The 14543-nt window shown below is 41.5% G+C and overlaps 4 protein-coding genes across 4 annotated transcripts; 2 read left to right on the top strand and 2 right to left on the bottom strand.

The window, feature by feature from the left end:
• Positions 1-1064: 1064 nt before the first annotated feature.
• LOC114357943 (EKC/KEOPS complex subunit Tprkb) lies at positions 1065-1908 on the bottom strand. Its single transcript, XM_028311758.1, has 2 exons — positions 1705-1908; positions 1065-1624 (listed from the first exon to the last, which is right to left on the bottom strand). Exons 1-2 carry the CDS (start codon positions 1789-1791, stop codon positions 1085-1087), a joined length of 627 nt encoding a protein of 208 aa, XP_028167559.1. The 5' UTR covers positions 1792-1908; the 3' UTR covers positions 1065-1084.
• Positions 1909-2232: 324 nt separating this feature from the next.
• LOC114357941 (enoyl-CoA hydratase domain-containing protein 2, mitochondrial) lies at positions 2233-3880 on the top strand. The gene is made up of 3 exons (XM_028311756.1): positions 2233-2697; positions 2781-3116; positions 3238-3880. Exons 1-3 carry the CDS (start codon positions 2406-2408, stop codon positions 3501-3503), a joined length of 894 nt encoding a protein of 297 aa, XP_028167557.1. The 5' UTR covers positions 2233-2405; the 3' UTR covers positions 3504-3880.
• Pmm2 (phosphomannomutase) lies at positions 3740-5115 on the bottom strand. Its single transcript, XM_028311757.1, has one exon. It carries the CDS (start codon positions 4736-4738, stop codon positions 3986-3988), a length of 753 nt encoding a protein of 250 aa, XP_028167558.1. The 5' UTR covers positions 4739-5115; the 3' UTR covers positions 3740-3985.
• On the top strand, positions 4889-7783 carry Sgsh (N-sulfoglucosamine sulfohydrolase). The gene is made up of 9 exons (XM_028311755.1): positions 4889-5007; positions 5497-5626; positions 5773-5909; positions 5993-6149; positions 6284-6458; positions 6626-6689; positions 6773-7087; positions 7200-7372; positions 7577-7783. Exons 1-9 carry the CDS (start codon positions 4911-4913, stop codon positions 7766-7768), a joined length of 1440 nt encoding a protein of 479 aa, XP_028167556.1. The 5' UTR covers positions 4889-4910; the 3' UTR covers positions 7769-7783.
• Positions 7784-14543: the final 6760 nt, after the last annotated feature.

The raw sequence follows: 14543 nt of genomic DNA, 5'->3' as shown, positions 1-14543 counted from the left end.
TTGTATATAGATTCGTACGCGTGGACCTCGTTTTACTTCTTAGTTCGTAAAATCTGTTGTTTGATATCATGTTGATAGATGGCGTTTCACGGCTTCCCCCGCATGAATATTCACGAACGTCAAAAACAGTAGTTTGTCCAGCGCTGTAGATTTTAACTAATGACGATAGATTGCGCTTTTAGACACGTCTTATTTATTTATTGAAATTTATTTGTCACATCCCAACTTAATATTATAAATGCGAAAGTAACTCTGTCTGTCTGTCTGTCTGTCTGTCTGTTACGCTTTCCCGCTTAAACCTCGCAACCGATTTTGATGAAATTTGGCATAGAGATAGTTTGAGTCCCGGGAAAGAACATAGGATAGTTTTTATCCCGGTTTTTGAAACAGGGACGCGCGCGATAAAGTTTTTCTGTGACAGACAAAATTCCACGCGGGCGAAGCCGCGGGCGGAAAGCTAGTATCGTCATAAATTATAGCCTATAATTATGTTAATCTGGTTTATAAACAACTAGCTTTCCGCCCGCGGCTTCGCCCGCGTGGAATTTTGTCTGTCACAGAAAAACTTTATCGCGTATTAAGCTATTTTTGTGTTGAATAAAGGAAGAATATTGGTGAAAAAATCACTTAGATTTTTGGGTATTTCACGTTCTTTTAATTTGTGATTTCTTAGTGTAAAATGCTTAAATCTAAAAATTTTCTCAGATAACTATTTTCCCAAGGATCTATGCTATAGGATATATATGTTTGTTAAATCGTTTTCACAGTATTTTTATAAAAATTTCAGCTTGTAAACTGACACTAAAGTGGAAATTTACAAAACCTGTGTGGACTTATCTGGATAGAATTCTTAAATGCTAAACTAATCGCAATATTTTCTCAATTAACTATTTAGACGACGAAATTGCCTAACTATTTATGCCTATAACATATTTGTAGTATTACTGGTTAATGATTGTAACGAGTTGAAAAAGTACTGTTTTTGCGCCAAACGGCGTAAACGCTCTTAAGGTGGTGCAACTCGAGCCTAAGTTTTATAATTCTAATAAAAAGTTTGAGAAATAAAATAACTAATTTATTTTGTTTAATATGAGACTATATTTTTAGTAACCATTCTACTAATAATAATGTTTAACATCTCTTGCAAATCAACATCACATTTTAAACCATTAAACTTGTACACATTTTTTATTTTCCTTAAGTCCCTAAATTCAATAAGGCTGCTAATAGGACATCTTTCACCCTCAATTTTTGATAAGATTTCAGCACTGTTGTCTTCCGATGCTATCAAGAAGCACACTAGCATGTCAGTATCTTTCTCTATTCCAAACTTGTTCAGACTCTGTCCAATGTTTTTGGTGATAGACAAGTTGAACAATACTTCAGTGTACACATTTCTGGTAGTCATTGCATTGCGCTGCTCTGAGATCACCGCTTTATTGGCAGCAACGGCAATTTGCAATGGGTCTAATATTAGGGCGGGCTTTATTATTGCACATTTCCAGGTACCTTTCAATATGTTCATCCGTATATCTTCGACATTCCGAACGTTCTTGAAAAGGTGAACATGAAGAGTTACACCACTTTCTGGGTCTAGTTTGCACAGATAAACTTGTTTTTTTAACTGTAAAAGAACATTGTGAAAATAATCATTAATTACGAATTAAGTTACAAATCTAATGGAAATATGCATTGTATCCTCACAGAGTCTTCTATCACTTGGTCTATTGGTTGTTGATATTTCGAACAGTTTTCTTGGAGATCTGCTGCACTGCGCTTGCTTTCTTCCATTATTTCTTACGAATATGAACTGATAATGACTAGTATTCAGTAATTAAAATCGATTTATTTGATTTGTAGCAAGTTTTGTTTGGTTATTTTTTTGACAATTCACGACTTCACGTCAAAAAAAACAAAACATCGAGAACCAACTAAAGTATAGATGACCCACGTTGAACTGTCCCACCAAACTCAATGACAGGGGGGCGCTACCATCGTTCAACTATATGGTTTCCAACATGGCAAAAATCGGAACCAGCGATCCGGTATTGACGGTGGCGCCCCACTGTCAATGTCATCGACAGGACAGTCAAGTATTTTGGAACTATATTTTCAAAGGAATTGAATGCAGTATAGGTAAGGTTACCTTGGCCTCAGAAGAAAAAACATGGCTTGCTTGTCAAACTAAACTGTCAAAAATATATGAATGTGTGTGTTTGTGTGCCGCACACTCAGCTGAAGTTTGTTTACTTAATTTTTAAGTATCTTTTTGTGTGAAGTTGTTTGTTATCTTGCCTTTGCTTGCCTGCTGTTGACTAGGTACTGATAAGATTATTCTTGAGAAGCCTTGTCGATATACTACACTGATTAAAAATAATTAAGGCAGAGGTAAAAAATCAACAAAAATGTTGTCCTCTAGATTACCTCGCTTAGGAGTTTTGGTAAAAAATGTAAGTGCTCGGTTACTGGCTACGCAATCCACGCCGCAGCTGGATAGCACGGGGCTTGTGGTATTCCAAAAGCTGACCGGGGCCGACCGCGGCATCGCCGTCTACGGCCTCAACAGTCCCAAGGACCGGAACGCCTTAGGGTTCGACTTGATCAAGGCTATGAAGGAAGTGAATCAATTGCTACGCGAGGATACTAAGATATCTGTCGTTATACTGCACAGTTTTGTACCAGGGATATTTTGTGCTGGTGAGTTATTGGAAGTTAGTGATAGAGAGACCTAAACATTGTGACTTATTTACTATCATACTAATTTAATCTTATTCGACTAGGTGCAAATTTGAAGGAGAGGTTCAAAATGTCCGATGAGGAGGTGGCATCATTTGTGCGTGGCCTTCGAGGCACTTTCATTGAAGTGGAAGATCTCCCAATGCCCACCATCGCAGCAGTAGAAGGAGTCGCCGTAGGGGGCGGGCTGGAGCTGGCGCTGGCCTGCGACATCCGGGTGGCGGCCGACACTGCCAAGCTGGGCCTCGTGGAGACCGGCAGGGGACTCATTCCTGGTGCAGGTGGCACTCAAAGGTTACCCAGAACTGTCCATCTCAATATTGCCAAAGAATTAATATTTACATCGAGAGTAGTTAATGGCAAAGAAGCAAAAGAATATGGTAAGTTATCATTTTAATGTCTAGCTGAAAAGAAGTATTTGAATATTTATTTATTTGCATATTAAGCATACATGAAGTACATTTTTGTAAGTTTAATTTGCATATTTTATCATAATTTCAGGGTTAGTGAACCATGTTGTGCCACAGAACAGCAACAATAATGCTGCTTTTGAAAAGGCACTCAGTTTAGCGAGGGAGATCATTCCTAATGCACCTATAGCACTGCGGTGTGCCAAGCAAGCTATTAATGAGGGCATCCAGCTCACGATCAAAGACGGTTATGAGGTGGAGCAGAAGTTCTATGAGGTCAACATTCCAACCAAGGATAGACAGGAGGGGATGATCTCTTTTATAGAAAAAAGGAAACCTGTTTATGAGGGTTACTGAGGAACCAGGGTTGCCTTATTATTACTACTACTGTACACATCAACATTATGTAATAAGATAGGCCTGTGTAGATAATATTAAAATGGTTTCTGTGGCTGTTGTTATGTGGTAATCTTATCACAATGTTGTTATAAAATTGTTCCAATTTATATTTTGATATTTTTGGATGCCATTTTCTGTATGAGGGTTTAAAAATATTTTTTTACTTTAATATACTTTATTAATATTTAATATAAAATGCATAATAAATAATGACTTAGTAATATAAAAACTTGTTTCCTTATCTTGATAGTAAAGTATTGTAGACAGTAGGTTACACCTACACAAGTATTTACATTAGAATTGTACATTTACATATTTATATATTATTTGTTAACTCCATTGAACTAAACACACTAACCAGCATTGTGAAATTAGACAATCCTTATCAATATTATTATTCTTTGTATGAAGCTCTTACAATAAGCATTTATTTAACTCATTTATGCAATATTAAGACACTTTCTTAATTGTTCTTTGGTGTCATCAGGAGAGGTAACTTTGTGCCCAATAGTTCTTGCATCGTTGTAGATTTCATAATCGTTTCCCCCAATGTCAGTTTTGTCACCAAAGAAGTGTATTTCATCATAGTTTGCATCAGCCACATGATCCAGGCAATACGTTTTGTCCCATCCTGTGGGGAACACATCTACACTTATCTGCCCCCCGAGGGCAAATGTCAAGCCATAGTCAGGGAACTGCTGTTTCAGTGCATCCACAAATGTTTGCCTCACTTTATGCTCTATGTCATACTTTGAAAATTGATCCCTTTCTACTTGTGAGCAAGACCGGCCCACGGGGCAGATGTTTATCATGCTAGACCGGAATTCAATAAAATTGCCTCTTTTTGCAGGCAATTCTAGTTTAGACATATAACCAAGAGCAAAGTTTATAAGCTTTTGTAATCTTGTTTCACCTACATGTTTGAGAATGCTCTGGGTGCTCTTCAGTTCCCCATTTCTGTATTGCATCACGCCATTTTCGCAAAATACGTAGTCAAACTGATTAGTCACTTGCTCTCCACTCATTTGCTCTACAATTTTGACATAATCAGACCCGCTTACGAGGCCCACCGCCACTCGGGCTTTTACTTGCTCAAGTATAAATGACTTTAAATCCTCTGAGATCACTTGGCGAGGCTTGGTCAGCGTACCATCCACATCGAACAAAAATAACACGTTTTTCCGGCTCGACATCTTCAATAACTTTGTAATTCGCGGCGTTATTTGAATTTTGGAGGCAAAGTGGGAGCGGTCAATAACTGGAGCACCGACACTGGCAGGGGCAGCGGCACTCAGCTCGGCAGTGCCAACACTTCACGCCGACACGTCACTCGTTGAATCAAAAGTTCAAAACACTGCTAACAACATGGCTCGAGCACCGGCCACTGTTTTATTTTTGATTTTGATTATAGTTACAGAAACAGTACTATCGAATAAGGCAAAAAATGTGTTGTTATTATTAGGTACGTATACGTAATTATTGACACTTTTATTCTGTTATCAAAGCTTTATCGCTAGAAAATCCGGTTGGTTTTTTTGGCGACGTCAGTTCACGTCAATGTTATCATTTTGACAGTTCTTTCACAGTTTTTTTTTGTTTGTCTTCTACCGTTCCGTTTTGTCCTAAGTAAATTATTTTACATACTATTCATATCGTATCGAATTGTAATAAAAATATTTTATTTCTTTCATTCTAAAACATTATTTTGTGACGTCTTTAAAGAAAAAAAATTATGCATTTTTACTTGTGACCATAGAGAAATGCTTGTGACTAAACTTGCGGAGTTGTGGTGGGTAGTTTGTAGTTTTGTACAAGTTCGCGTAATTCGTAATTTAATTTTTGGTTCATTGGGTGGGCTGTAAAGAGGTGTGTTGTAAGTAGCTCAGATTAATTAATTTTATTGGAAGTAGATGGGTAGTTTAAAATTTGTATTTTTTGGTTGTATTTACAGCGGATGATGGTGGCTTTGAAATCGGAGCATATATGAACAAAATATGCCAGACTCCGAATATAGACGGCCTGGCACGAAGGGGCGTGATATTCAACAACGCATTTACATCCGTAAGCAGCTGTTCGCCAAGGTATCGTATAATACATGGCGTAGAAACTAAAAATGCCTACCTACATTTAGCCTCCTGTGATAATAATTATATTACTTGGTCAGCAGTAAAGTAAGCATTTAGTTTTAGAAGGTTCATAAAATAATAATTTGCGGTAATTTTCGAAGCCGTGCGGCGCTGCTCACGGGGACCCCGAGCCACCAGAATGGCATGTACGGGCTGCACCACGGCGTGCACCACTTCTCCTCCTTCGACAACGTGTCCAGCCTGCCCGCCGTGCTGCGCGAGCACGGCGTTATGACCGGTAGCTATTGTTTCACTAGCTTTTGTCTTTTATTGTGTATGTCTGACATATGCAAGAACTTGAATTGAACGAATGCATCATAGGCATCATCGGCAAGAAGCACGTGGGCCCCGCCGACGTGTACCGCTTCGACTACGAGCAGACTGAGGAGAACAACCACATCGACCAGGTCGGCCGCAACATCACGCACATCAAGCTGCTCGCCAGGGAGTTCCTGGCTGACGCCAATGCCAAAAACAAGTCAGTTTTTTTGTCTTTTAATCTATTTTGTCAATGTGCTCCTACCCACAAGTTTAAAATGTACAACAAAAATGCCGTAGGAAATTAGGTATGTGCCTCCATTTTTATCTTAAAAGTAACGTCTATCTTCTTAGGCCTTTCTTTCTCTACGTGGGTTTCCACGACCCGCACCGCTGCGGCCACGGCGAGCCGCAGTACGGGCCCTTCTGCGAGCGCTTCGGCTCGGGCGAGCCGGGCATGGGGCTCATCCCCGACTGGAAGCCCTGGTACTACCAGTGGGACGAGGTGCAGCTGCCCTTCCATATACAGGTAGGTACATAAAGTAATTAAAAACGTAAAGATTTAAAAACCATTGCACTTAGACCCAATAATCTTTGAATAAAATGTTTGTTAAAATAGAAAGTTGATTTCACAGCGGACCTAGAAATTAATGCTACTAAGGTAGTGAATAAGTGATATTCACATTATGCCTACAGGACACGGAAGCGGCCAGGAGAGATGTGGCGGCACAGTACACCACGATGTCTAGGCTGGATCAGGGTAAGTACCAGCTATTAGCACTTTGTTAGAATAAGTAGTTCTCTTTACCATTGATCTAATGCTGAATCAACGTCCTATACCAGGCGTCGCTCTTATCCTGAAGGAGTTAGAAGCTGCCGGGCACGGCGACGACACGCTCATCATATACACTTCAGACAACGGCATACCGTTCCCCTCCGGGCGGACCAACTTCTACGACCCCGGGGTCAGGGAGCCGCTGATCATGGTGTCCCCGGAGGCCACGGCGCGCCGCAACCAGGCCTCGGGCGCCATGGTCAGCCTGCTGGACCTCATGCCCACGGTGCTGGACTGGTTCGGGATCGCAAGAGACGAGGTGCAAAGCAACGAGATCTGGGGGCCCGACCAGCCGAAGAGTTTGCTGCCTATATTGGAGAAGGGTCAGTCTCAATAATTATTCGTTAACATTTTCACAATTCCTACCTTATTTTGATCTCTTCATAACCCTATAAGTAGTCTCTGCTAGATAATAATGTATTGGCTGGTCGGCAGAGCCCGCGCCGTCGGCGGACGAGGCGGTGTTCCTGTCGCAGACGCACCACGAGGTGACGATGTACTACCCGATGCGCGGCGTGCGCACGCGCCGCCACAAGCTCGTGCACAACCTCAACTTCGCCATGCCCTTCCCCATCGACCAGGACCTCTACGTCTCGCCCACCTTCCAGGTACTATTCATATTCTTTGCTTGCAGGCGTTGTCAAAACTAGAGCCTTACTCGCGTTCACTATCTACAAACGAAGTTTGAACGCGAATAGGTGACAAGACCATAACTTACCATAAGCAAATATAAGTCACGATAATAACGATTATCTATAAATGTTTTTTGTTACCCTCACTTGACATACCTAAACTGAAAGTGTAATGCTTAGGATATCCTGAACCGCACGCGCGGCAAGCAGCCGCTGCCGTGGTACAAGACGCTGAAGCAGTACTACTACCGGCCGGAGTGGGAGCTGTACGACCTCCGCGTCGACGCTGCCGAGACCAACAATCTGCATGGTGAGTTGCACTCGCTTCGGATTTACCTATTTACTCTTGGATCGACATCACACCGCAATTAAATAATAATGCCGCGCGAGAAAATAGTGCTACCAAATTGATGATGTCGCCGAATCCGGCGGTCAACCCTCGTCCTCTTCAGTCGATAGTATAGATCGTTTCATGTACGAAGACGCGCCCAACCAATTTTTTGTCGAGGGAAGCACGGGGTGCGAGAAGTTTGATCCGAGCGTCATTATTGTAGTGTGCGTGTGCACTTATGGATAATTTAGAGTGTACCGATAACACTCATTAGCAGAAGAATGGTGTGGCGCGTCTTCGTGGATGAAACGATCGATCTAAAGCCTGGTCCGGTGAGCACGTAGAATCCCGTCCAATGACCCGGCCCAGGNCTGCCCTTAGAGAGGAGTTGAAAATGATTGATAAAGGCAATGACAATACTTTGCTGCACTTTATCGCATATAGGGGGGGCACACCATCTGGTCCGGCTCCCTTCGTTCGATCTAGGGCCTTTAGAGTTCTATGCACATCTTCCTGTGAAAACTGGATGCTACTTAGGTAATTTGTGGTGATAATTTTATCATCACTGCCTGTCTGCACGATGGAGCTAGTTTTATAGACAGATGAGAAAAATGAGGCAAAGAGGTTACTAATGCTGTCACCATTTTCAGCCCTATTATCGCCAAAAGTCATGGTTGCTGGATAGGCATTACTGTTTCGTTTCTTATTTTTCAGATGTGTCCAGAACAGTTTTGGATTTTCAGCCAGCGATAGCTCCAAATTCTGGATATATTTTTTATAACATATCTCTATCAGCTCCGAGCATCTTTTCTTGAGTGTGCACAGCGCAAGGTCATCTAACGGATTTTTATATTTACGGTATCGAATTCGCAGCTTGTGTTTATTGTTCAAAAGACGAATAAGTTCCTTACTATACCAGACCGGAAATTTTTTTGAAGGTGGCTTTAATTTTGGGACATTTTTGGTAATTGAGTTTCTTATTAAACTATAGAATAGCTCCACCATTGAATCTATAGTGGAACAAGATGCCAGCTCGTATTCCCAGGACACAGAGCTCAGATCGGCTATTATTTTCTCATAATCAGCTTTGTAGAAGTTAAATCTGTGGTTTGGGATGACGTGCGGCAACCTAGGGGGATCGCTAAATGGGACAGATAACTCTAAGGGTGGGTGGTACGGGTCTAGGATACTTAAGAGCTGGTCACTTTGTTTAACCTTGAGGGCAACATTAGAGAGAATGAGGTCTAAAATTTTACCTTTATGATTTTGTACATTATTATGCTGTGTGAAGTTGTTAAACGCTATAAAATCTAATAAGATATTGTCCAATGCGCTATTTGCTATATAATTAGGTGACAAAGAAGTATCATTATTGTTCCATGCTATGTTACTTAAATTGAAGTCGCCCAAAATTAGAGCCCTAGTATTAGATCCCAACACACGACTCGTATTATCGGCATAATGCTCCAGAATATGTTTCTGAATGGGTGGAGGGAGATAAACTCCACACAACAACAACCTATTCATGCAGTTGCTCTTACCGTTTGTATCTAGTTCCACCCACAAATCCTCACAGCCACTTTCATAATGGGGTAACCTACGAGAACAAATGCGCTTAGAAACCGCAATTAGTACCCCGCCACCAATCTTCCCGGAATGAAATTTGCTGGTCTCTCGGTCGCGCCTGTACACAACATACTGGTCACTAAACAGCTCCCCATCGAAAATAGTACTACTTAGCCAAGTCTCGCACAGGACAATCACATCGTAATCGAAACATAAAACATTTTTGTAAAAATCTGAAGTCTTTGTACGAAGACCTCGTACGTTTTGAAAATAAATTTTTAACTTGAAGAATTTTGAGCCTTAAAAATAGTACACTTAAAATAAGATAAATTGTAAGTTAATTGTAACTTATTCTATGTTAGAGCTTCCAATGTCATAGAGTTGCGCACCAGAACGTACTCCGATGTGTCCGTTTTTCGCATATAAATGCGACCTCCACGAACCCACACATGTTTATATTGGAGCTCTTTAGCCCGCGCACGCGCCGCCGCATGAAGAACCTTATTATCCGGCGTAAGATTTTCGGTAACAAAAATAGCTGTTCTCCTCTCGGAGTCGATGCCGAGGTGTCCCGTGTTCAGTCTGTCTTGAGGGTGATTTTTATTATATTTTATTGTGGCAGCCAAGAGCGTGTCACGCATGCGAGGGTTGTTGAGTTTTATTAGGATTGAGCGGGGTCTGTTGCTATCCGGATTCCTTTTTGCAATGCGCGAGCAATAAAAGACTTCAGACTCGTTTACAGGACAGGATACTGTTTTACCCAGTTGTTTAATTAGTGAAAGCAGGTTTTCAGATTTTCGCTCAGGAACGCATTGTATTTCGAGATTTGTAGCCCGGGAAATCTGTTCAAGTTGATTAAAACGATTGGTGATGACATTAATATCGTTTCGAAGTGAATCTTTCTCCTTGATTATATTTTCTATTTTAGTTTTGCAAGTGTTTACATCGGATGTCAGTTTATCAAAAGACTCACTCATGAAATTGACTGATTCCTTTAAAGAAACTACCTCATCCCTAAACGCCTTTAATTCTCGGTTTATGTCCTCCCTCAGCTCCTTGACGCACTCCTTCACAAATCCTTGAAGCTCCTCACGCATAATGGTACGCAGCTCAGAGCGAGATACGCACGAGCCGGAGCAGCCCGTTGATGAGGGCGCCGCCGCCGCCGCCGCCGCCGCCGCCGCCGCCGCGCCCGGCTTTTTAGAGTTGCCCCGCGACCCTCGGGTTAAAGTTACATTCGCGCTAGCGCCCGCGCAATGCGGTGTTGTCGGGCGGACCGGCGTATTTGTGTTGTCACCTCGCGGTTTTCTGTTGCGACATTCCGGACACAGCCAGCCCGCTTTAGCGTCGCGAGTAAGCTTCTTAAGATCGGACGGCGATATACCAACACACAAGCCATGATATGATGATGAGCAAAAGTTGCATTCCAAGCAATCGCAGTCTTTTATAGTTGACTGACAAGCGGCGCAATCCATGATGATTCGATAACTTGTGTAAGATTGTAAGTTATTAATCTGTAAAAATTTAATACATCTTAATAAATAATTGATTAATAACACTATATTCTGTTATGAAGGCCATCAACCTACGTTTCACACTTCATGAGCCAAGTTGGCGTCTTAAGATAGAGTAGGTAATTAATGCCCATTTACACGTAATTAATACCCACTTACAAATGATTTCATCTAAAACTCAATTTAAGTAATGTGATTGAAATTGCGGTTTCAATATCAGTTTGTGGTGAAATAATACAAGCGGGGCCACAATGCATGTGACTTAGTATAGTAGACCCTTTTCTAAATTAGTACCTCAGATTAGTACAATACGGCTAGCACGAAAAGTACGGCTAGCACGAAAACCTTTCGAGTTCGAATCGTTTGCGTATTCGAATCGCCATCAAAAGATTTAGTACGAAAACTACAACAGCGCCCCTATGAACGTGTCGTAAAGTGAACTTAGTATGAGAAATGGTTGCATGAAACTTATTTTGAGAATCAAAATTATTGTCACGTTGTCGTTTAATTCGAAGGTTGAGTATCGAATTTTGTCGAATACGCAAACGATTCGAAGACGAAAGTTGTTCATGCTAGAGGTACAGTGAGGTCCTATTTCGTCGAGTTTTGTAAGATCACGGACTATTGCATGCAGTCCATTTATGAATTTATCTTCATTTTGTAATTAAAATGTATGATTTTTAATTAATTAAGATGCACATATTATTTGGGATATAATATTTGGCAAAATAAAACATTTGCTATGTAAACATTTGCCAAGGGAAATTTTGCCAAATGATAATTTGACCAAATGAATTAGTTGCGAAAAGTACAGTTGCTAAAAGTTCATTTGGGAAATGAAACTTTGGCGATAAGTTGTTTGCGAAGTGAAATTTGGCGAAAAGTAATTTGGCCAAACGGAAGGATACCATATTGGATGAAGGATACCATATTTTCTACTTTGTCGAAGATAGGCACGGGAACGGTTTGTCCAAAATATATGAATTTGGTATTATTCAATGCAGAATTAAATGCCCTTCAATCGTCATGAAGATCAGTTTTCGATACTGCAAGTCCTTTACACGGTATATCCGTAAAACCGCAAAAATTTCCCACCACTTAAGCACACCTCCGTCAAAGTCGAAAACCTAGGATAGTCTTAAAGAGCAACAAATGAAGCCATCCTACGAGTACTAATATTATAAATGCGAAAGTTTGGATGTCTGGATGTTTGTTACTCTTTCACGCAAAAACTACTCAATGGATTTTTATGAAACTTTAAAGTTATATTGTTTTAAACCCAGAATAACATATGCTATAATATATGACGATCGGTGACAAAGGAAATTTCACGCGGGTGAAGTCGCGGGCAAAAGCTAGTTAAAACAATAAAACCTTTTGTAACAATTATTTCCGATTTGATTGATTTTCATGTCTTACTCTACTGGCCTGGTTGGCATTACTGCTTTGGTTTACATGACTATAATGTACATTTTAATTTTTTAATGTTTATGTTAGTTTTATAAAAATATGCAAGATTTTCCTATTCTTTGTTTCATTTTTAAATGACTCCGATACTTCGTCCTGTAGATTGTGGCGAAAGTCTTTTCACTGAAGGACTAGGGGCGTATACCTTTGTAATGTGATGACTGAAGCCTGTTGTTGATGATGATGGTACCTTCATTCTATTTCGTAATGTAGACAGTATACATTTCCAAATTGCGTTGTTGTGGTATGAAAAAGGGGGGGCCCGAAACGAGCTGTGCCTAAGGGCCCCGAGAAGCTTAATCCGGCCCTGCCCTAAACGCCTTTAATTCTCGGTTTATGTCCACCCTTAGCTCCTTGACGCACTCCTTCACAATTAATCCTTGAAGCTCCTCACGCATAATGGTACGCAGCTCAGAGCGAGATACGCACGAGCCGGAGCAGCCCGTCGATGAGGGCGCCGCCGCCGCCGCCGCCGCGCCCGGCTTTTTAGAGTTGCCCCGCGACCCTCGGGTTAAAGTTACATTCGCGCTAGCGCCCGCGCAATGCGGTGTTGTCGGGCGGACCGGCGTATTTGTGTTGTCACCTCGCGGTTTTCTATTGCGACATTCCGGACACAGCCAGCCCGCTTTAGCGTCGTGAGTAAGCTTCTTAAGATCGGACGGTGATATACCAACACACAAGCCATGATATGATGATGAGCAAAAGTTGCATTCCAAGCAATCGCAGTCTTTTATAGTTGACTGACAAGCGGCGCAATCCATGATGATTCGATAACTTAGCGAACCGGTTGTGTGGTGGGCGGAGCCAAAGCAGACAGCTGTAGCAGCGAGCACACAGCGAGCGAGCGCCGAGCGGGGCCGAGCGCGATCGCGAGACGCGGCGCCGGAGCAAGAAGGCAATTATGTCAGCTGTCTCTTATCGTAGCGGGGGTGCAGCGGGGCGTCCCGCGCGGCCGCTGCGAGGTGACCGTGCTTGCTTAGTCACAACCACTCACAATGCACTCGCGGAACTTTAGTTGAAATGTGTGTACGTATACTGAGCCATAAGCAGCAAAATCGCGCGCGCGGTCCACAGGATTTCGCCAGCGAAACGAATAGCACGTCCACTCTCAACGGTTATGCGGACGAGAAGGAGAAATTCGGTAGTTTAAGGCTGAGTTGCACCACTATATTATTTTAACCGTGACTTTTGACGTTTGTTAAAGATAAAGTTAGCTAACCCAGCCTATGAGTAAAAAGACAGACTGGCCAGTAACATTGGGACTTAGAATTTGAATTAAAAAAATATATATAGAATATCAAATTTATTCATCCCTCTCACCCAAAGCAAGATACCAGAATAAGAAATAGAGCCAGGACTCTAACTAAACTATGACTGACGACTGAGCTACAACGTTAGGGAGAAGCTGCTTAGTAGTCTTGTAGTCAAAAACTATTTTCCCGCTGCAGAAATGCGCCAAAAGCATTTTTCTATTAACAAATTAAATGTTGAGCTGTTTTTGTTTTGTTTATTTTTATCGGAATAATTCCTACAAAATCTAAACTTGTGGCCAACGCAGTCGTTCCGCGGCGGATCACGGATATACCGGCGCGATCATCCCGCCATCCCCTCCATTTTTTCCCGGGAAAATATGGCGTCGGTCCGTTGGGAAAACTGCTTAATGTATAGTTTATTTCCGAGGGTTTCCTCCTTACAGCTTTGTTTGTATTTCGTTGCAGATATTCCAGCAAAGAAAACCAGAGAAACTTTTTGAACAACATTCTGCAAAAGTGAGCATTTGAAAAGGTTTATGACTCATTTTATTGTACCACACAACGACAAAAACTCTATAAAAATTTCCATAATTTCTTCAACATGTCCAGACCCAAGAAAGATGTTAAAAAGCTTCTGTCAAACTATTTACAGTGACTCTGTCCGTGACAAATATGTTTCGTCATCGTCACCTACACCATAAACAAGTCTTTAGAACCCCATACAAGATTATTTACATTTCAGAATGGCGACCGAAACTAATCATTTGCTACTGGTAGCCCCATAACAAGGTGGACCAGCGGGATACCACCCATTATTACTCTCAGGCTAAAAACCTTTTTGAACAATTACAGACCGATTCGGACGCAACCATAAAAAAAAGAAACGTCAAAATGTTTCCCGCGCTTTTGTTTTTTTTTCACGGCTGCGGCTTTGTTTAATCGTCATTATGCCTGCGTTATAAAACTTTTATGAGGGAGCATGAAAGGGAAGAAATTTTTAGTAGAAATTAGAACAA

The sequence above is a fragment of the Ostrinia furnacalis genome, unplaced genomic scaffold, assembly GCF_004193835.3.
Source record: "Ostrinia furnacalis isolate ACB-3 unplaced genomic scaffold, ASM419383v2 OfSCF3546, whole genome shotgun sequence".
Lineage (NCBI taxonomy): Eukaryota > Metazoa > Arthropoda > Insecta > Lepidoptera > Crambidae > Ostrinia > Ostrinia furnacalis.
This window is presented reverse-complemented; position numbering and strand designations above follow the sequence as displayed.

Excerpts from the sequence above, each read along its gene's own strand:
- LOC114357943 (XM_028311758.1), bottom strand. The coding sequence starts at position 1,791 with ATGGAAGAAAGCAAGCGCAGTGCAGCAGATCTCCAAGAAAACTGTTCG. Across the intron at positions 1,625-1,704 it reads ACCAAGTGATAGAAGACTCT|TTAAAAAAACAAGTTTATCT; the intron begins GTGAGGATACAA and ends GTTCTTTTACAG.
- LOC114357941 (XM_028311756.1), top strand. The coding sequence starts at position 2,406 with ATGTTGTCCTCTAGATTACCTCGCTTAGGAGTTTTGGTAAAAAATGTA. Across the intron at positions 2,698-2,780 it reads ACCAGGGATATTTTGTGCTG|GTGCAAATTTGAAGGAGAGG; the intron begins GTGAGTTATTGG and ends TTATTCGACTAG. Across the intron at positions 3,117-3,237 it reads CAAAGAAGCAAAAGAATATG|GGTTAGTGAACCATGTTGTG; the intron begins GTAAGTTATCAT and ends TCATAATTTCAG.
- Pmm2 (XM_028311757.1), bottom strand. The coding sequence starts at position 4,738 with ATGTCGAGCCGGAAAAACGTGTTATTTTTGTTCGATGTGGATGGTACG.
- Sgsh (XM_028311755.1), top strand. The coding sequence starts at position 4,911 with ATGGCTCGAGCACCGGCCACTGTTTTATTTTTGATTTTGATTATAGTT. Across the intron at positions 5,627-5,772 it reads GTAAGCAGCTGTTCGCCAAG|CCGTGCGGCGCTGCTCACGG; the intron begins GTATCGTATAAT and ends TAATTTTCGAAG. Across the intron at positions 6,459-6,625 it reads AGCTGCCCTTCCATATACAG|GACACGGAAGCGGCCAGGAG; the intron begins GTAGGTACATAA and ends TTATGCCTACAG.